General features: G+C 40.1%; 2 protein-coding genes across 5 annotated transcripts in view; one reads left to right on the forward strand and one right to left on the reverse strand.

The window, feature by feature from the left end:
* Window positions 1–5294: 5294 nt before the first annotated feature.
* Window positions 5295–12452, reverse strand: LOC122213180. Its single transcript, XM_042927341.1, has 4 exons — window positions 12359–12452; window positions 11499–11723; window positions 10979–11058; window positions 5295–6093 (listed from the first exon to the last, which is right to left on the reverse strand). The coding sequence occupies exons 1-4, from the start codon at window positions 12450–12452 to the stop codon at window positions 5878–5880; spliced, it is 615 nt and encodes a 204-aa protein (XP_042783275.1). The 3' UTR covers window positions 5295–5877.
* NXPH1 (neurexophilin 1) overlaps window positions 11662–22164 on the forward strand; it is a 633630-nt gene continuing 623127 nt past the window's right edge. For all 4 annotated transcript variants that reach the window (XR_006197112.1, XR_006197110.1, XM_042918775.1 and 1 more), the window contains exon 1: window positions 11662–11881. The gene's annotated coding sequence lies outside the window, so the exon portion shown is untranslated. The remainder of the gene's footprint in view (window positions 11882–22164) is intronic.

A 22164-nucleotide genomic window follows, 5' to 3' on the forward strand; every position in this document is an offset into this window, starting at 1 on the left:
ATAATTACAATAGTAGTTCTGATAATTCTAAAACTTCCCAATGAAATCATCTGTGTATAGTCTCTGTGCATGTGTAAAATTTTATTGACAGCTGCAAAAAAATTACAGAAAACTTGATGACTTTTATTGGCAATAACTTTATTTACAATGGCAAATTAAATACAGGTGAATATAAGCTGTAACTTAATATCATTAATTATGTACCAACTTGGTCAAATGATTAATTTCAGTTAACATAAAAGAAGCTAGATACATGAAAAATTCCTGGCAGTCACGTTAAAATTATTCTATTAGTTAAAAATTCACCTTTTGCAAACAAAGTTTTGTTTCTGAATCTTTATAGATTACTCTATGAGAAAAGAATCAGGAGAAATAGGAAATACGTTTAAAATGGACATTTTGCTCAGATGATTTAATTAATTGGAAGTCATTTCTATTAGCCAGCTCTGTTGAGGCAGGATCATTTGAGCAGAAGATACTGCATAAAGCAACTAAAAGCACTGGCATCTTGGAACAGCTGTGGAGAAATTCTTGACTTCGACCTCTGCTGCAGTCAGTATCCACATTCTGCCGGATTGAACCCAGGATTGGCCAGCATTTTATGACTTGTGATATTGTGATTTATAATAAGAAATATTCATTTGGTCTTTGTCCCCATTTCTTGCACAGCGTTCCTAAAACGCTTCTAGTTTCCTAAATGATGAGAACAATAAAGGTGTCTTTTGTTATGTGAATGAGGTGACTTTTCAAAAGTATCTGAGATTGGGCACTGGTTGCCAGAAGAGCCAACTCTGTGATTAGACAGCTGGAACTTTCAGTCCCATCCCCCAACCTCCTGGGAGGGGAGAGGGGCTAGGCTTGGATCAATTGCCAAAGGCCAATGATTACATCAATCATATCTATGTAATGAAGCAGCCTCTATATAAATATCCAAAAACAGTAGGGTTGGGAGAACTTCTGGGCTGGTGAACACAGGAAGATTTGGGGCAAGCAGTGCCTCAGGAGAGAGCATGGAGACTCCGTGCCCTTTCCCCTTACCCTGTGCTGTGCATATCTGCCATCTGGCTGTTCCTGAGTTATATCCCTGTCAATAAGCCAGTGATCTAGTAAGCGAAATATTTCTCTGAGTTCTGTGAGCTGCTCCAGAAAATTAATTGAATCTAAGAAAGGGGTGGTAGGAACCTCTGGTTTGTAGACACTGTGACTGGCATCCAAATTGAAGGGGCAGGGCAATCTTGTAGGACTGAGCCCTTAACCTGTGGGATCTGATGCTACTTCCAGGTAGTATCAGAATTAAGTTGTAGGACACCCAGTTGGTGTCCTCAGCATTTGCTTGGTGGTCAGAATTGGTCTCGGAACAAGATTAGACTCTTATTTTTAAAAGCCTGAGTTATAGGTACTCCTGAGAGGTTAGTTAGTATATGCAGGTGCAAGATAACTTCTCTCTAGTGACCTAAAGATGCACTGGTCTGATGAGACATAACTAAATCTCACAGAGAAAAGTTGTCAATTACGGTAGATGCTAGACCTGATAGGTCAAATGAACTTGAGAATCGAAGTCTCCATTTAGCCTACTATAAATTGGTGTTAGAGAAGTGTCTGCTTGCCTCAGTAGAGGAAGCCTACTGAGGTGGGAGGGGGGACTGGGGTGGGTCCTGGGTAAAAGAATGGAGCTGATTAGGAAGACAATAAGATGTGTGTGTGTGTGTGTGTGTGTGTGTGTGTGTGTGTGAGAGAGAGAGAGAGAGAGAGAGAGAGAGAGAGAGAGAGAGAGAAAGGGAGAGAGAATGAGACACAGAGAAAGAATGAGGGAATGGGAGAATGTTTATAGCTTATCATAACTAACTTGGTTTTTGCCCTTCCTGAGGGCTTTTTCTTTAGCTTTTCTCCTTGCGAACCTCCCATTTCCCCCTTGTTTTATTTTTAGTGACAGTTCCATGAATTCAGGAGACCCTAACTAGATAGGACGTTGATCATTACCTCTGCCACTACATAAAAGGAAATTTAATCTCTGTCCTTTTTATATGCCAGCTTCAACCAACAGAGAAGGGGATCCCAGCATTTTTTCTCCATGAAGGGAGATACTTGGGATAGAGATTTTTTGGCTTCTAACCCCTTGCTTAGTTTTCTGTCCCAGAAGTTCAAATGACTACTCTGATTGGTTACGCTCTCATGTTGATTAAGCCATATTTTTACTGCTGGGCAGTGTCTCCATGTGGAAGGCCAAAGTCACGTTTGGTGTGTGTTGTTTTGCTCTCTCGTCTACTTTCTTAATCCATAGTCCAGAGTGGTAAGAGAGCCAGACCCTTTTTCCCAGTGTGAGAAGTAGCCCAGCCATGTTCCCACTGCGTTTTCTTTCCTCAGAATGGCAGCCTGATATGCTAGCAAGGAACAAGACAGCTTGGCATCAGGCAAGGGGACAAGGTGTCCTTCCTTGTTAAACCCTGGTACTTCCTTTACCCTTGTACTGAAGGGGGTTTTGTGCTGGTCTCTTCTCTCACTGCATTGTAATAACCCCCCTCTGATAAGAGAAGTGAAATGGATAGCAGTTTAGTGTGGAAGAAAATTACTTAGGTCTTCTGGCCTAAGCTGTGTCCTCCAATCTAGTATTCTTTAGAGATATATCCCAGAGTACTGGCTACTTGTCAAGATTTATCAAGCTGTACTTTATTTCCTAATCTGCACATATACGTTTACTCTCTGGGTAGGAAATACCAAAGTAACGGGCAGATAAGTGGTACCTGGGCCTCACAGTTGGCTTTCATTTCATTATTTCAAATAGAATTTAAATTTAAATGATACTCATAATTATTTTAGTCTTTTACATGCTGGATGTTTTGTTCTAATAATGTGAAAACCTATCACTAACTTTTACTGGGCCCTTTTTATAAAGTCTGTTTTATTAGTTTAATCTCTATTAGAGGGAAAACATAAAACACACACACACACACACACACACACACACACACACACGGTCACAATTAATTCCAGAATCTTGGGGATATAGGAATGTCTACATCAAATTCTAGGTCAATTCAGTCTCCTGAATTAAGAAAATACTGACTGAATTCCCGCTCTGAGCCAGGCAGAATGCTGGGGATGCAAGGGGACTCACCTGAATCATAAGCAAGGATGGAAATTTATTTATGCTAGATTGAAAGTTTGTAGTGCTTTACGGAATAACCGAAAAACCCTGTTGTCAACTAAATAGGATAAAAGACAACTCTGAGCCTTGTATAAACACTTGATCGTCTGTTTCTGCATGCTTATTTCCTAAAACTCAAAGATGTGGCAATCCAAAAGAAGCCTCAGGCTCTGCTACTGCATCCCACCTAAGGGTCTCCTAACTCTTCTGCTTGGTTGGATTTCTTGCCAATCACTATTCTGATAGTAATACCCATCTTCTCTCTGTAGTCTGTAACTCTTGTCTTAAATAGGTTTATTTATCTTTGTGGTCACCAGTGTTCCTGGGACTTAAAATATTTTCTTTTTCAAAGGGTACCTCCTTTCTGATATTCAGTTTTCACTTGCATTTCCTACCTTTATTGTTAAAAGCATCTGTAAAGTTTACAGGTTATATCTTTTTGTTTTTAGTAGTTTTTTTTAAGATAGTTTTTCCCTCCTCAGAAGGTAGAGGTTATAAAGTCACTTGTAATTGTGGCTAAATCAATTTCTAAACCAATACCCAAAATAGTGTTCTAGCTCCCTACGGGCTATTGGCATTGGTTTTCTTTGTTTGATCCATGTGTGGCTTTGGTTTGGTAAGAATTTGAAGTACATGTGCATGTAAAAGTACCTAATATAAGCAACTTATCCTTGAGGAGGATTAAACAAAATGCCCCATGTGAGGTCACCAGTGCTATGTTTAATGGTCTTGCTCGGGAAGAATCATGGCATCCATAGCTCAATATCATGGAGGTTCAGATGATAATTAGGAAAGGCCACTTCTCACCAACTGGAGTTTAAAAATGTTTTCAGGCATCCCATTCTAAATTAGTCTATTATTGGAGCTTTTTTTCTAGAAAATAAAATGAGAAAATACTGAACATAAATATTACCTGATGTATATGCCTGTCATTTTCTACTCAAAATATGTTTTGTTATGAAGAGAACTGTATATAAGAATTTTTATATGTCTAGTCCTCAGATACTTGATATTGATCCATTTCTATTGCCATTGTGAATGGATGGACTTTTTAAAACTTCTAAAAAAATTTTTTTAAGTTTATTTATTTTGAGAGAGAGAGTGCGCATGAGAGTGGGGGAAGGTCAGAGAGAGAGGGAGAGAGACAGAACCCCAAGCAGGCTCTGCACTGTCAGTGCAGAGTCTGACTCCGGGCTTGAACTCATGAACTGTAAGATCATGACCTGAGCTGAAATCAAGAGTCGGACACTTAATTGACTGGGCCACCCAGGCACCTCTAGAATTTTTTCTTAATGAGGCTTATTTCTAGTTGGATATATTGGGATTATATCTAATGCTTGCTAAGTGCTCAATAGATTATTTGATGAATGTATGAATGAATGTATAAATGAACTTGAAAGTAGAAAAATAAAACTAATTCTGTGCTTTGTCTCCATGAATAATTTATAGAACTAGACAATTTGTATTAGTCTCAGAGGTTGAATCTAGTAAGGACAGGGATAAGGTTTAAGCACATCCAGAACAATACATGTAGGGTGAGGGTGAGGTCATGAGAAATGTACAGCGCATTATTGAGGACTTATTCTATACCCACACTATGTTACAAACTTCCACAGTTGTTATCCTCTCTAAATCACACAATAGCCTTATAGACGAGGCGTTACTTGCCTTATTTTATAAGGGAAGGTATTAGTGGCTCCACAAGTTAGGTAACTACCCAAAATTACATAGCCTACAAGTGGTAGAACCAAGATTTAAACTTTTAAAACCATAGCTAGTGATCTTATGAGGATGGCCATCTTATGAGGATGGGCTTGTCTGGATTTCAATGTTGTTCTGTTGAAACACAATGGAATCCCCACAGCTGTAAGGTGAGTTCAAGCATGAGAAAGAATAAAGAAATATTGCATAAAGGTTTCATTTGGCAGGGAACTATAGGGATTTAGAAATACAAAGTAGCCTAAAAGATATGAATTCCAGACCAATTCATTTCATTTACTCATTTATGATATATTTATTCATTCAGTAAATATTAATTTGGTATTCTTCAAGTACAATGAGCCCATACTACCCACACCTGACTTGTCTTGGGTGCCTCTCTGGTACCATGTTGTATTTTCTTTGGCTTTCCAAAGTGAACCTTCATTTGCAGGTTTTATCCTTGAATCCACTCACTGACACTTAGATGATAATTTCCTTCTTGATTTGCAGCCAGGGGCATCCCAGTTAGTGAGAGAGGCTGGTGTAAAGGGGTATGAGGAGCCAAAGGAGGTAATATTTCTCCATTTCTGCTGATAAGGCCACCCAAGCAAGTTTTCCTGAGGCTATGGTAATCTGGAAGTCTGTCTCTCACTTATTATCTGCAGAATCTAGAAGTTCTGTGGCCATATTGCTAAGATAAGCTAATGAGAGTATATTACTCAATAACAGATGCTGATCTGTCTAATCTTTCTTTGGTATTGGAAGGTGTCCTAGAACATCAGTTGTTAGAGGTAGGTTTTCTTGTCACTTGTGCAACCACTTGCATGTGCATTAAGTACATGAGGTAACAGGTGAAATACCTAAATCAGTTTAAAAGTCAACCAGTTAACTGTGAGTATAACAGAAATAGAATGAGCTTTGAAAATGCCAAAGTTCTATAACATATTTGTTGCTATTGGGAGTCCTTCATGATGACTTCAATGGATGGTTACGTCATAATTAGTAGATATTCAAATATCACAAAGACTTCCTTATGGGCAGCAGAGTGGCATAAGGCAGTGCTTCTGAAACTGTAATATGCGTATAAATCCCCTGAGGATCTCCTTAAAATGCAGGTTCTGATTCAGCAAGTCTAGGGTGAAGCTTGAGATTCTGCATTTATAAAAAACTCCCAGTGTTGCTGTTGCTGCTGCTGGTTCATGGACCACACTTTGTAGCATGGATGTAAACTTGAGAGTATTATCATCCTGCAATTCATGGGAATTTATGAAACATTATATTTTAAAATATACACATGCATGTGTTGCAGGATTCATGGTATGTAATCAAATTATTTTTGTCTTTCTGCCCCTTTAAAATTCATTCAGTAATCACTGGTTCCCTTGGATGAAAATTTCTCCAGACCCTGTGACTTTTCTTCTCATGCTTAGGTCATAGATCATCCCACTGTCAATTAAGATCACGAACCAGGCTCAATTCAATAATTAGATTTGGGGGCCCAGGATATTAACCAAGCTCTGCCCTTAATTTAACAGGAAAATCTCCTTTGGCCCAGCCTGGGACTGTTTTCCCTGCAGTCTGCCCTGGAAAGAGGCTCTCATTAGACTTTCTCTATATAGCCATTTTGGGCCTTTTGGTTTAAAGCAGATTTTTTTCCTCATGGAGTACTTTTGTGGCATCTTTCCAGGTGCTGGAGATCTCCTTCTTCTAGTGCCCCTGTTGCTGGCTGGCTGAGCTATTTGGAATTCTGGTAGCCACTTGCTCCTCCTGCTTTGTATCCTGCGAATTTGTCCTTACCTCCAGCTTCTTGCTACTGGGCCAGACTCTAATCAGCTGCCTACCTCTGGTCCACACGAAACATGCTAGTGTCCTGTTGCCTGAAGAACTCTGGGAATGAGGTGGATCTGCCTCCAGAGCAGTTATCCAGGCGTCCCTAGTCCTCTAGATCCCTTGAGTAGAAAGCAAATGGCAGGCCTGGGGTCCCCAAAGTACAGGGGTGCACCATTCAGGATGGCCAAGTGGACCTATCTGAATCCTTAATATAGAGTGGGGTGGTGGACTATTAATAAGGCAACAGCTCTTTTTAGAGTGTTCCCTTCACAGATATCCCTTCTCCTTTCTTTTCAATTCTTTCATATTCTCAAAGTAGGCCAGAGGGTTCAGAAGTCATGGAATAGATTCTCAGAAGAAATTTCCTTTGAAATTCTTTATATGGTAGTTTGGCCCTTCACTTTTAAGTGTCACTCTTGTTATTGTAACAGAATGTCAAGGACCTAAGTTTCTCAAGTGCTACATACCCTGAGGTGGGGGGTGGGGGGGATACATTTCCCCCATTTTGCAGGTGAAGATATTGAAGCACAGAGAGATTAAGTAAAAAATGCTGGTGTGAACATAAGAAGTTTTGCTCCTGAGTTGGTAGTCTTAATTCCTCTGGTAGAATACTTTCAAATATTTGAAGGCAATATAATGTTTTATCCAAAGGAGAAGGTTAAAAAGCAAGTGGTAATTCAGACCTGCAGAGTGAAATCTTTGGATAACATTTTTGGCTGTAGGTATTAATTATCATTGTCTTAAAAGACATGTATGTGGATTGTATTTCCTAAAGTGTGTTCCATGAATCCACGATTCCTTCAACCATTCAACATACTGCATCTTACACAGGACAGGGCATTCTGTCCCTTTTGAAGATTTACAGTCTATTACCATTATAAATTCTAGGAAATCCTATAGAAAAGTCTATTTAACCCCAAATTATTTGATATTAGGTTTTTTTAGTTTGCCTTTTTTTTTTTTTTTTTTTTTTTTGGTAACACCAAAATTGTTTGGAAGCTCCAGAAAATTGGCTTTTGGGAATTTTGTAATGGATCCGTTGATTAATTAAGAGATGCATGAAGGTGCATCTACTGATTCCATGTTCTTCTTCCTTTGGTTGTAAAGAATGTTTAATCTGCAGTTATGTTTTGCAGTAATTTGAAAGATTTCCTCAAGCACATTTTAATTCCTATTTGCAACTAAGCGCCTTTATTAAATAACATTGAAAATAACAGTAAGAGTGTTAACATCCTTTTGTGTAAAATGAAAACGGTACAGTGACTGTCAACCTTGTCTGCCTCATAACTACCTGGGAAGCTTTTAAATATCTGATGCTCAGATCACATCCCAGGCCAATTAAAGCAAGAATCTCTGGGAGTAGAACCCAAGTATCCATCCTTCCCACAGTCATATGATTTGACCTTCCCACAGTCATACGATAAATAATCTAGATACTTAGGTGTACTCCAACTAGCTCTCTGAAAGGAAGAGTAAATAATCTACTACCAACAGATATAGTCTGGTCAAAATAAAATGGTTAAAACATGTAAGATTTTCTCTTTTTTAAAAAACTAAATGCATGCTATTTAACATTTCCACATTATGGCAATTACAAAGATATTCCTTATTGAGGTTTTGTAATTTATGATCTTTGATGTTAGCCCCCTCTTCATTTGGCTCTCATTTGTCAATTTTATATTTCCAAACTGCACTCTACTGAAAATAACGAAATTAGATCAATATAGTTATGTTAATGGATGTAATATGCAGCTCATTTGAAAGAGAATGGCAATACATATTTTCATAAGTTCTACATTACTCAACTCATTGACCAGAAATGTGTTAATGATATAATACTGGTATTTTGAATGTCTGAGAGTTCCGTTGATGGCACCTTAGAGATAAAAAACCTACTTAACGTGCATGAACTAGAATGAATGACTGCACTGAATATATTTAAATTATCTTTAATGTCCTGTTTTTAGCAGCACATTTTATTCAAACTCATTGACTATTATTCCTGGAACTTAAATAAATCAACTGTGCATTTTTGTTCATCTTGGCTCACACAATTCCATGTCATTTTGTTTGAATAGTGAGTTTAATTTTGTTTGCCAAATAAAAGAAAAACAAAATCATGGGGCTATAAAAAACACAATGCCAGAATCATGTGATTTAATAAGAACAAGCCAGGGGTAAATTCTTACTTGGTATTTTCTTCCTTCCAATCTCAGACACACACTTCATTGCTTTCCCCTTTGGCCTTTGCTCTTATCATGTATTGTTTCTTGTTTCAAGATTTACATTTGTAGTGGGAAAACCAATACTGATGGTTTCTATGTAGTGAGGAACTGCCAAGATATCTTTGCAGTATCTTTAGGAAACAGAAATCTATCCGATGTTTTCTCCCTGAGAAGGCAGTAGTCATGAGATGGAAGGAGGTAGGAATTTAAAAGAATTGCTTGTTGGAATATTTGAATGAGGGTGAGGATACAGAAGGAGTCTTGTTGGACAGAAAATGGATTTGTATAAATGGCAGACTACTTGTCAATCTATAGAGAAGCCAAGGATTAGCAACAAAAGATATTAACTTAAACTTTATATTAATCAAAAAAAAAAAAAAAAAGAAACTAAGGAATCCTGGATACACCCATGCATTGAAAAAATCATTTGTAAATTTCAGAATATGAACTGCCTTCCTAGGGACTATTATCTAAATATCATCTGCCTAAAAAGAACAAATTTTAATTGGACCTCGATTGGCAAGTTCTTCCCCACTCCTTTTCCCTTTGTGAAGATGTTCCAACAGGCAGTATGGGAGAGTGCAGTTTTAAAAAGGGAAACGGTGAGCAAACACTGTTACCTGAATCTTACCCCTGTGACACAGACAACTGTTTTCATATAATTCTTCCTAATTGTAGTTTACTAGTCTAAAGGGCATTACTGAGCTGGTTTCATTTATTTTTTCTATTTAATAAAAATACATGAAAGCACGAGAAAGGAAGTTTGAAGTTGCTAGAATGAGTTCTAATTTCTCCATAAATAGGTTGGAACTAACTGGAGCCTGTTTCAACAATTGTCAAGGTGAGATGCCATCTAATGTTGCAGAGATCCAAAACTATGAATTAGCCTAGAGCTAGATAGAGCACATTTGCTTAAACCAATGGTGACACCTGGTGGCTGGATATGCTAATGACTTTTTTAGATGCCTTCAAGTTTTCCCAGAGCTTGGTAAGGCTGGTTTTTTAAAATGGCTGCCTTTTCATTGAGATAATGGTCCAAGGGCCAAATGGAGGTCTTCTAGTTCAGATTTTGTCTAATTTATTTTTTATATTATGAGTTTTTTTTAAAATTATGATTAAGGAGGTGAATAAACAACATATTTTTCAGTGAATGATAATTTGGTAATCTTTTAAATGCAGTACTATAAACAGAGCTCTTGTGTCTTACCCGCCCCCGGGCATGGAGGATTATGCGGCTGTCATACAATTGTCTCCATTAGTGCAGGCTGTTAAAAAGCAAACTGAAGCATATTAAAAATTTTAAGAGTTTATTTGTGCAAAAATCAATTTGAATCGTAAGATTTCAGCCAGGACAAACAGTAACGATTCCTGGCAGTATTGAACAACCCTGTGGATGCAAACCGTGTTCCCAAAGAGGGTACAAAAGATAATATCCTCTCAAGATCCAGAGTCTCTACCAAAGATAACCCAGGGGGAAAAAAACCCTCAGTTCCACTGAGATCTGGCAATAGTTAGTAGGCCCCTAGAAGCAAGTGGAGTGCAACCCACATTTGTCAGCTGTATCTAGTTGCAAATGGGAGGCAACATTTCTGTTTGGCCATATTTTGGGGGGCCCCCAACCTGATGGCTGACAAACCAAGTTCTCATGACAGAAAATGAGGCAAATAAGGTAATAGCTGTTCTGAGGAAGGATTAACAACCAATGGGCACTTGAGAGCAAACTGACCAGTCACAATGCAAAGATTTTTTTTTCCCTGCCAATCTGAATTTGTAAAAGAATGATATGATGGGTGCCTGGGTGGCTCCATTGGTTAAGCTTCAGACCTCAGCTCAAGTCACGATCTCCTGGTTCTTGGGTTTGAGCCCCACCGTTGGGCTCTGTGGTGGCAGCTCAGAGCCTGGAGCCTGCTTCACATTCTGTGTCTCCTCTCTCTCTGCCCCTCCCCTGCTGGCGCTCTGTCTCTCTCTCAAAAATAAACATTAATAAAGATAAAGAAGGACATGAAATTTTACCTTCCTTTCTCGATCAGGCACCACAAATAGACATCTGGGAGAGCTGACTGGTAAGAATACTTACTCTTCTGCTGGCTTCTGCCAGTTTTCCAAGGATCCTGGCTGCAGGCTTTGGAGGGAGTGGGATGTCCTGGTCACCAGAACCTGTAGAGGAGGAAAAATAATTTTTCCTCTACTTTTACAGTGAGTACCTGGCTGAGACACCTTTATCTCTATGGCACCTCAAGACTTATCTAGGTTTAAGGTTCTCCACTGGCCACTGAATTTCAAGATAATGGTTGGTAAGGTTATCCTGCTTGTTCAGCCTTAAAATTTTGTTCACCTGAGGCCTCATACTAGACTCAGTTCAGTTTAAGTTGGATCCAGCCTGACTTCAGACCTAATCCGGTTTCGAAGAGAGGCCCAGTCCGTGAATGCACCTGGTCCGGTTTCCAGGTGGGACCCAGACCGTCCCTGAGCCCGGTCCAGTTTCCAAGTGGGACCCAGACCGTCCCTGGACCCGGTCCGGTTCCGAAGTGGGACCCAGACTGTCCCTGAACCAGGTCCGGTTTCCAAGTGGGACCTAGGCCGTTCCTAGAGCTCACCTGGTTTCCAAGTGGGACCCAGGCCGTTTCTGGAGCCGGTCCGGTTTCCAAGTGGGACCCAGGCCGTCCCTGAACCCGGTCCGGTTTCCAAGTGGGACCCAGGCCGTCCCTGAACCCGGTCCGGTTTCCAAGTGGGACCCAGGCCGTCCCTGGATCCGGTCCGGTTTCCATGTGGGACCCAGGCTGTCTCTGAACCAGGTCCGGTTTCCAAGTGGGACCCCGGCCCTACCCGGAGCCGGTCCGGTTTCCAACTTTGATGCAGACTGGCTCCAGCTGGTTCTCTGACCTCCAAGTCTGAAGGCTCCTGACAGAAGCTGTCCTAGAGGGACTTACCCTGTCCTCCAGAGACAGCAAGAACGCTGCACCTTCAAGGAGCTCAACAGGTACCTGTGTCCTGGGGCTCCTGGGGCTGTTGGGAGTCTCCTTCAGGTCCCTCTTCTGACCTGGAGCTGGTAAAAGATAAACTGAGGCGCGTTACAAATTTTAATAGTTTATTTGAGCAAAAATGGGTTCAAATCAGACAGCTTCCAATCTAGCCGATAGAAGGGAGCTCCAAGGAGCTGCACAAACTTAAAGATTTTTATACGTGGAGGGCACGGGAACCAGGAATTTATACCAAGCAGAAAGGCTTTGGCTCTGGCACGATCGCCACCCCCCCCCCCCCCCCCCCCCCCCCCCCCCGTGCTGATCCGGTAATTCCTGATTGACTGGTTTAAGAATGCATTCCTGGGAGAGCCTAAAGTGTAAGTAAGTGAAGTTTTGGTTTGGTTCCTTCCGGACAGCTCTTAGTTTCTACACAGGAATGAATGAGTGAGCAATGCTCAATATTCCTGCCTCCCCCCATCCCCTACCCCCCTCACCCCCACCATTTAATAGCCACAGTTTATGGTGTGTGGAATCTTGAAATTCCCCTAGTGCAGAGTGACCACCACCTCCAGCTTTGTCCTTCTCCATGCTATCTGGTTTATTCTGAATTCCCTCCTTTTCCAGTCTCGGTCGCAGTGGTCTGTTTTTTATTTTGTTTTGTTTTCATACATTTAACATTTACAGTGATCGTCTCTATTAATCTGTCTATTGCTGTTTTTTCCCCCATGATCTAAGATAAGAAACTTGAAACTCAGCACATTTGAAGAAATTTCCGTGAAGTGTGCGTCTTCACAACATGTCCAAATGGTCTTAAGTCTGGAAGGGTGAGACCCTCCCTACCCAATTCCTCCTCTTCAGCTCCTTCTTAACTACTGTCTGTAGTTTTAGGATTGTTTGTGGACAAGAAAGTGGATCCAACAAGAGACAATGTGGAGAGCGTCTCTTTCCTCTATACCCTTGTCCACTGTGGCTTATGAAACAGGAAGTAGAGTTATAGGCAGGTGTGTATTCAGTTTAGTTTCCCCCAGGAACACTGACAGCTGGTTCAAACAGAAATCTGAATTATTTGTAAGAGACTGTAGCAAAATATTTACTTTAGGAACTCTTGCCATTTTAGGCCAGAATCATTTATAGTGTCTATTATTTAGAGCTGCAGTTGGCTTTACTATCATTTATTCATTCGTAAATTGAGTCAGTGAGCCTTTAATTCTGCAGATACTGTAGGAATGAACCAGATTAGGTTATATTCTTAAGCAATTTAGAAGTCACAGTTAATTTGATAGACTTAACCATTGTACTTTTAAAATATTGCTTCCTCATTTGTGTTCCCCTATATAGTCTAGGAGAGGATGAATTCTGGAACACACAGCAGTGGCATAGAGGATGGCCTGTTACTGCTTCCCAAGTTCTGGGGTATGCATGTGCCAGCACAGGTGCCTGTCACACAGTAGATGTTCTGTGTATAGTTATGTAATTGTTGTATAATTGTTAAACTGACTGCCTGAGTGAATATGATGATGCCATCGGCATGCTTGAAATCTTCTAAGGGCCTCATGTTGTGCAAACAAAAAAGTCCCGTCTTTGACCTTCAAGCCCTGCTTATCTTTCAAACCTCCCTCATGTAGCCCCTTCTGCACTGGTGGATTTTTTTTTTATTTACAAAATTTTTTTTCAATGTTTTGTTTTTGAGAGAGAGAGAGACAGACCATGAGTGGGGGAGGGACAGAGAGAGAGGGAGACACAGAATCTGAAGCAGGCTGCAGGCTCTGAAGTCGTGAACCATGAGATCATCACCTGAGTTGAAGTTGGACGCTTAACTGACTGAGCCACCCAGGTGCCTCTGCACTGGTGTGTTTAAAATCTCTCCTATATGAGAACTTTTGCACATATTTTCCCTCTGTCTGGAATACTCTTTTCTCTGTCCTTCTTTGGGTCCCAGTTCAAATGTCTTGTTCTCAGAAAGGCCTTCACTGACTTCCCTATTTGACTTTTTTAAAGTTTATTTATTTTGACAGAGAGAGAGAGCATGCATGAGCTAGTGGGGGAGGGACAGAGAGAGGGAGAGAGAGGATCCCAAGCAGGCTTCATGCTGTCAGCGCAGAGCCCTACGAGCCCGAAGTGGGGCTCAAACCGTGAGATCATGACCTGAACTGAAATCAAGAGGCAGCTGCTTAACCTAGACTGAGCCACCCAGGTGCCCCCGACCTCCCTATTTAAGTAGGTTCCTCTACTATTCTCCATGTCAGAACCTTGTTTGTTGCTGGTGTCGCATTTACCTGAATTTTCAATAATTTAATATTTAATATAATTTAAAAATATTATTTGCTTTTTTCCCCCAGACTGCTAGCTCAGGGCCTGCCTATTGTAGATACTACAGAGAGAGCAATACAGCGATAGGGCAATGCATAAGTAACCATGAAGTGAGAGTACTATGTGCCTTTTTCAAATGGTTGGAGTGAATATATGGGTAAAACCAATTTTTTTCTTTGTAGTATAGACCTCAGATTTTTCTCTAATCTTCTGGGGTTAAGTGTTCTGTAATCTTCTGAAGGGTTAACGAAATTTTTCTGAGTCTGTGGGTCACATATTTCTGGTTTCCTTTTTTTGTAGATAATCTCTCAGCTTTTATAGGCTTCACTTTGTAGAAGCAAACATACTGTTACTTTGTTGTGGCAACCTGGACGGACTAAGACACCATGTTCTCATGTGCTGCACTGACATCTCCAGCCCCCATCATCTCTGGCCTAGACTATTCCTGCCCTCCTACATTTGCTCTTTCACATTGCAACCAGAGTGAACTTTATAAATAAATCAGTTCTGTAGTCTGTCCTAGTTACTATCCTGGCCATGTTATGTACAGGCATGTGTGATGATATGTTCTGAAATCTCTCTGGGTCTCAGTTTCCTCAGTTTACTATCCAAAAAATAAGGATAGTAAAGCATCTATCTTATAGGCTTGTTACAAATTTTTTTAAATGTTTATTTATTTTTGAGAGAGAGAGAGAGAGACAGGATGTGAGTGGGGGAGGGCAGAGAGAGAGGGAGAGCTAGAATCCGAAGGAGGCTCCAGGATCTTAGCTGTTAGCACAGAACCTGAAGCAGGGCTTGAACTCACAGACTGTGATATCATGACCTGAGCCAAAGTTGGACACATAACTGACTGTGCCACCCAGGCACCCCTCGGCTTGTTTAAATGATTAAGTGAGGGGCGCCTGGGTGGCGCAGTCTGTTAGGTGTCCAACTCTTGATCTCCGCTCAGGTCATGATCTTGCCATTCGTGAGTTCAAGCCCCACATCAGGCTCTGTGCTGATGATGTGGAGCCTACTTGGGGTTCTGTCTCTCTTTTTCTCTGACCCTCCCCCGTTTGCAATCTCTCTCTCAAAATAAATAAATAAACTTAAAAAAATAAATGATTAAATGAGTGCATATTTGTGAAACACAGTAGTCTAAGTACATAGCACTATATCTGAAGTTTTAAGATATAAGAAAACTCCCACTGCTTCTCATTACACTTAAGTAAAATCCAGACTCTTTACCATGAATCTCTAAGGCTCTACATTATCTTGTTTCCTGCCTCCCTCTTCACACTGGCTGCTTATGACTTCTCCTTGCTCATTCTTTAGCCACATGGACCTTTCTTCTGCCTTCTGGTTTTAAAACCTGCTTTTACCGTAGCCTGGAATATTTTTCCTCCAGATCTGTGTTTACTTCTGTCCTTGCCAATTGAGATCTCTGTTAAAACATGGCCTCTTCTAAGAAACCTTTCCTGACCACCTCATCCTTCACACACCCCTAATTGTACTCTATCCCTGTATCGCTGTTGTTTTTCCTTAACAGTTGCCATAATTATGTTGTAAATTGGTTTATTTACCTGTTTACTTCCTGTCCCCCAAACTCCTAAGATATCTCCATGATATCAAGCACTTTGTCTGTCTGGTTTACCTTTGTTTTCCCAGCATATAGAACAGTGCCTGGCACCTAGTAGGTGCTTCACCAATATTTGTCAGATGAATTGCCAAACAGTCTCATAAATGCACTTCTCCATATGGTAGAATTATTGCCATTTCATTATTCTTGGCTAATGCACGAAATCTATGGAATAAACTAATCTTCTTAAATTAACTATAAGCACTTAGCTGGGATTAAGCAAATTCTAAACTTACATGATTATAGTACAAGGAATTGCTTTGACCTCTCATAGTTGCATGTTTAAGGGATTTTTTTTTTTTTTGTATCTTCAATGCCCTGAGTTAATTAAATAGGTCTGTAGTGTAATTTTTTTCAGTTGATACCACTTTTATTAAACCATTATGTAAAAATAGTATCTCTGGTCTTCCCTGATAGATGCGATTTAAGTTCCTTGGGATAGTTGAAGAAGATAAAGAAGAAAGGAAATAAGACTGGGGTGTTCTCTCAAGACTTAGAGCCTAACACACTTTGAGGAATGTAACTTCTGATTCATGTCACATTTTATCAGTTTGGTAAGAATGGGGAATAGTGATAGCCCACTGCAGCATTGCATACAAAATTATAGAGGAATATGGAGGAGGGAGACATTCATTCTGACTGGATGGGTCTTTGGACATAATAGTGGTGAGATTAATTAGAATAAATGAGATAATCATGAGTCCTCCACCTCAAATTCTACAGTGTGGCACTGAGATAGCAATATTAGCATCATGTATGTACTTGAAGGGCTTTCTACAGTGAACTCTGTATTTTTGGAAAAAACTCAATGCCTATAAATAATCATAATCTTTTAGAGTTTTGCTTTGGTTTTAGTTTCTTATTTCTATAGCTACACTGTGTTTTTAAAAATTTATTTATTTATTTATTCATGTATGTATTTATTTATTTAGAGAAAGAGTGTGGGCAGGGGAGGGGCAGAGAGAGAGAATGCCAGGTAGGCTCCATGCTGTCAGCTCAGACCCCGACATGGGGCTCAATCCCACGAACTGCGAGATCATCACTTGAACCAAAATCAAGAGTCAGCCACGTAAACGACTGAGCCCCCCAGGTGGAATGAAACTCATCACTTGGTGGAAAATGAAAGGTAGAAATCTGATGGTTTGTTTTTAGGTAGTGTTACAATGTTCCTGCTTCAAACCCATTTCCTCAGATTGGTGTCATCATATTATCTTGCCATCAGAATGGCTGCATTAAAGCAGCTTTATCAATAGATCATACCCTCAAAATAAAGAGCAGGCACATTACCTCAATACAAGAGTAGTTGTTATACCATCTGCCCTTGCAAATGCCTCCATGACATTCATGCCAATTAAATCAAGTGCATTAGAAGTCAGCAATGACTTAATTCCATGTCTGGCACATTAACAGCTGTGTGTTTACATATCAGTTATGAGAATAGGAGTACTAAACTATAGAAGTAATCTAGGTGGCACTTTCTAAACAACGTAGATCAATTTAAAGTGGATTCACTGTAGCAAGTTATGTATAGTGGAATAGTAACATCAAACCTGTAATTAATGTCCACAAAAGGAGCGGTACATGACAAGAGTAAAATATCTAGATTGAATTATTAAAATTCTTCAGACGAATCAATTCAGTTAACATTTATTTGAGTGCCTACTGTGTATTAGGCATTGGGGGTAGAGCAGTGAACAAAACAGACAACAAATTTCCCCACCTTTATGGAGCTCTCCTTTCTGCTAGAGGCTCAGTTAAAACACTGAGAGTTAAATTTGTCTTGTGTTAGAAAGTGATAAGTTCTAGGAAGAAACATAATGCAGGAAAGGAGATTTCACTTCTGTCAGCAAATTCTGACGGTTTTATTTGTAAAATATATTCAGAATCCAAGCACTTTTGCCACTTCCACCTGCTCAGGCCAACCCACTAAGATTATATCAAGGGCAGAATAATGCAGTAGCCTCCAGATTGATCACTCTGTTTTAACGTGGCCCTTCACAGTTTATTGTTAATACAGCTTCCAGAATCATCCTGCTAAAAAGAAAACTTAGATAATTTATGTCCTCTAAACTCTCCAATGGTCACCCAAAGTAAATGGTCAAGTCTTTATAATGCTATCAAATCTCTGAATTATCTGGCCTTTGCTTTCTCTTTAGGTTCATCTCTTCTTAATCTTTCCTCTTCTCCAGCCCTCCTGGACTACATGCTGTTCCTTGAATACTGCATCTCCTGCTTTAGGGCCTGTGTTGTTGCTGTCTCTCTGCCTAGAAATCATTGTATTTATTCTTTTTCTTTGGACATCATGATTCTCAAGTCACCTCTGGTCCTTACAGGAAACAGTCCATTCAAATTGGGTAATTTGAAGAGAGTTTTGCGGATATATGAGCAGGGTGTGGGAAAAGCGCTGAGTGCAGTGCCATCGAGAACCAGGGGTGAGGTGAGGGGACTGAGTTATCAGGACATAGACATGGTGAGGCTATGTGAACAGGGCTGCCAAGGCCTTTGGTGGGAAGATGCAGCTAGCCTGGGGGGACCCCTCAGGGAGGGAGGTGGAGGAATAACTACCCTGACCTCACTGCTCAGCATTGGAACCCACTGGAAGCCAGTGGATAAGGCAGCCTTGTTAGCTTTCTGGCAACACAGTAAACAACAATATCCTTTTTCATCTCTCATACTAGGAAAGATGAAAAGATCAACAATATATAGTTTGTCAAACAAAACAAAGCAAAACAGAACTTCTTCTGCAAAGAAGATTATAGGGGCTTCTCTGTGTGCGTTTGTGTTTGCACCCTCCACTCCCTCCACCTGTTGTGATTTTTTATGGATGGGCCACATGGTGATTTAAGATGCGTTTAGCATTTGGTAGTTTTGGATCAGCCTATTTAATTCAGACATTCTTTATCCTCTATTGTCCTCCCCTCTCAACAAGCCTATTAGGTGCCAAGAACTATGTTAGAAGTTGTTGGGAAGACAGGCTTGTTTTGGAAGAACTTACGATGTAGTTAGGGACATAGGACAAATCCATGATAGTGAGCAAATCAAGATGATAGATGGTTATGCATGTGGTAGGATGGAGTTCCAAAGATGGCTGTCATTGAGGACTTGGTGCAGTGGGGAGTTTCTTTGGAGGGGACAGTGTAGGGGAGCTGTACTGTGAAGTTCCATGGGGGAGAAAGGAAAGCCTTCTAGGTGACCAGACTAAGCACAAACGTGATATTTGGAGTCCAGATATCTGGGGCACTGGCCAGAACAAATATTACCCAGTAAGCAAGATGGAACCAGAGATGATCTCAAATCTCATTAGGGGAAAATGTTATAGAGCAGGTCACTGGGGAATGAGGTAGGTTTACTTTTTCATTTGTTGCCCTAACAAATCTGGAAGAAACATCATGGAAGAAATAAGAAAAATTCCTAATGTTGACTTTCTTGATTAACATAGAATCTTTAAAGGTGACCAAGTGAATCTAATAATTTCTGTTAGTTTTTCTAACTGCTGAAATGCAAAAAAGATGTGGACTTAGAATCGAAATAATGAGATTGGTGGATTTACATAAATTAATATGGTTATAGGAATTTAATTGATTCAAACACCTTCCTGAGACTGAATAGTTAATTAACTGATAGCTAAAATAAAAATAGAAATTCACAGTATCACTGCACTCAGGGATATGGAAACAATTGTGATGTATTACAAGAGTGGGATTTTTAAATAAGTCTTTTTTTTTTTTTATTTTATTTTTTATTTATTTATTTATTTTTTTTTAATATATGAAATTTACTGTCAAATTGGTTTCCATACAACACCCAGTGCTCATCCCAAAAGGTGCCCTCCTCAATACCCATCACCCACCCTGCCCTCCCTCCCACCCTGCCCTCCCTCCCACCCCCCATCAACCCTCAGTTTGTTCTCAGTTTTTAACAGTCTCTTATGCTTTGGCTCTCTCCCACTCTAACCTCTTTTTTTTTTTTTTTTTTTTTTTTTTTTTCCTTCCCCTCCCCCATGGGTTTCTGTTATGTTTCTCAGGATCCACATAAGAGTGAAACCATATGGTATCTGTCTTTCTCTGTATGGCTTATTTCACTTAGCATCACACTCTCCAGTTCCATCCATGTTGCTACAAAAGGCCATATTTCATTTTTTCTCATTGCCACGTAGTATTCCATTGTGTATATAAACCACAATTTCTTTATCCATTCATCAGTTGATGGACATTTAGGCTCTTTCCATAATTTGGCTATTGTTGAGAGTGCCGCTATAAACATTGGGGTACAGGTGCCCCTATGCATCAGTACTCCTGTATCCCTTGGATAAATTCCTAGCAGTGCTATTGCTGGGTCATAGGGTAGGTCTATTTTTAATTTTCTGAGGAACCTCCACACTGCTTTCCAGAGCGGCTGCACCAATTTGCATTCCCACCAACAGTGCAAGAGGGTTCCTGTTTCTCCACATCCTCTCCAGCATCTATAGTCTCCTGATTTGTTCATTTTGGCCACTCTGACTGGCGTGAGGTGGTATCTGAGTGTGGTTTTGATTTGTATTTCCCTGATAAGGAGCGACGTTGAACATCTTTTCATGTGCCTGTTGGCCATCCGGATGTCTTCTTTAGAGAAGTGTCTATTCATGTTTTCTGCCCATTTCTTCACTGGGTTATTTGTTTTTCGGGTGTGGAGTTTGATGAGCTCTTTATAGATTTTGGATACTAGCCCTTTGTCCGATGTGTCATTTGCAAATATCTTTTCCCATTCCGTTGGTTGCCTTTTAGTTTTGTTGGTTGTTTCCTTTGCTGTGCAGAAGCTTTTTATCTTCATAAGGTCCCAGTAATTCACTTTTGCTTTTAATTCCCTTGCCTTTGGGGATGTGCCGAGTAAGAGATTGCTACGGCTGAGGTCAGAGAGGTCTTTTCCTGCTTTCTCCTCTAAGGTTTTGATGGTTTCCTGTCTCACATTCAGGTCCTTTATCCATTTTGAGTTTATTTTTGTGAATGGTGTGAGAAAGTGGTCTAGTTTCAACCTTCTGCATGTTGCTGTCCAGTTCTCCCAGCACCATTTGTTAAAGAGACTGTCTTTTTTCCATTGGATGTTCTTTCCTGCTTTGTCAAAGATGAGTTGGCCATACGTTTGTGGGTCTAGTTCTGGGGTTTCTATTCTATTCCATTGGTCTATGTGTCTGTTTTTATGCCAATACCATGCTGTCTTGATGATGACAGCTTTGCAGTAGAGGCTAAAGTCTGGGATTGTGATGCCTCCTGCTTTGGTCTTCTTCTTCAAAATTACTTTGGCTATTCGGGGCCTTTTGTGGTTCCATATGAATTTTAGGATTGCTTGTTCTAGTTTTGAGAAGAATGCTGGTGCAATTTTGATTGGGATTGCATTGAATGTGTAGATAGCTTTGGGTAGTATTGACATTTTGACAATATTTATTCTTCCAATCCATGAGCAGGGAATGTCTTTCCATTTCTTTATATCTTCTTCAATTACCTGCATAAGCTTTCTATAGTTTTCAGCATACAGATCTTTTACATCTTTGGTTAGATTTATTCCTAGGTATTTTATGCTTCTTGGTGCAATTGTGAATGGGATCAGTTTCTTCATTTGTCTTTCTGTTGCTTCATTGTTAGTGTATAAGAATGCAACTGATTTCTGCACATTGATTTTGTATCCTGCAACTTTGCTGAATTCATGTATCAGTTCTAGCAGACTTTTGGTGGAGTCTATCGGATTTTCCATGTATAATATCATGTCATCTGCAAAAAGCGAAAGCTTGACTTCATCTTTGCCAATTTTGATGCCTTTGATTTCCTTTTGTTGTCTGATTGCTGATGCTAGAACTTCCAGCACTATATTAAATAGCAGCGGTGACAGTGGGCATCCCTGTCGTGTTCCTGATCTCAGGGAAAAAGCTCTCAGTTTTTCCCCGTTGAGGATGATGTTAGCTGTGGGCTTTTCATAAATGGCCTTTATGATCTTTAAGTATGTTCCTTCTATCCCGACTTTCTCAAGGGTTTTTATTAAGAAAGGGTGCTGGATTTTGTCAAAGGCCTTTTCTGCATCGATTGACAGGATCATATGGTTCTTCTCTTTTTTTTTGTTAATGTGATGTATCACGTTGATCGATTTGCGAATGTTGAACCAGCCCTGCATCCCAGGAATGAATCCCACTTGATCATGGTGAATAATTCTTTTTATATGCTGTTGAATTCGATTTGCTAGTATCTTATTAAGAATTTTTGCATCCATATTCATCAGGGATATTGGCCTGTAGTTCTCTTTTTTTACTGGGTCTCTGTCTGGTTTAGGAATCAAAGTAATACTGGCTTCATAGAATGAGTCTGGAAGTTTTCCTTCCCTTTCTATTTCTTGGAATAGCTTGAG

The sequence above is a fragment of the Panthera leo genome, chromosome A2 (genome assembly GCF_018350215.1).
Source record: "Panthera leo isolate Ple1 chromosome A2, P.leo_Ple1_pat1.1, whole genome shotgun sequence".
NCBI classification, from domain to species: domain Eukaryota; kingdom Metazoa; phylum Chordata; class Mammalia; order Carnivora; family Felidae; genus Panthera; species Panthera leo.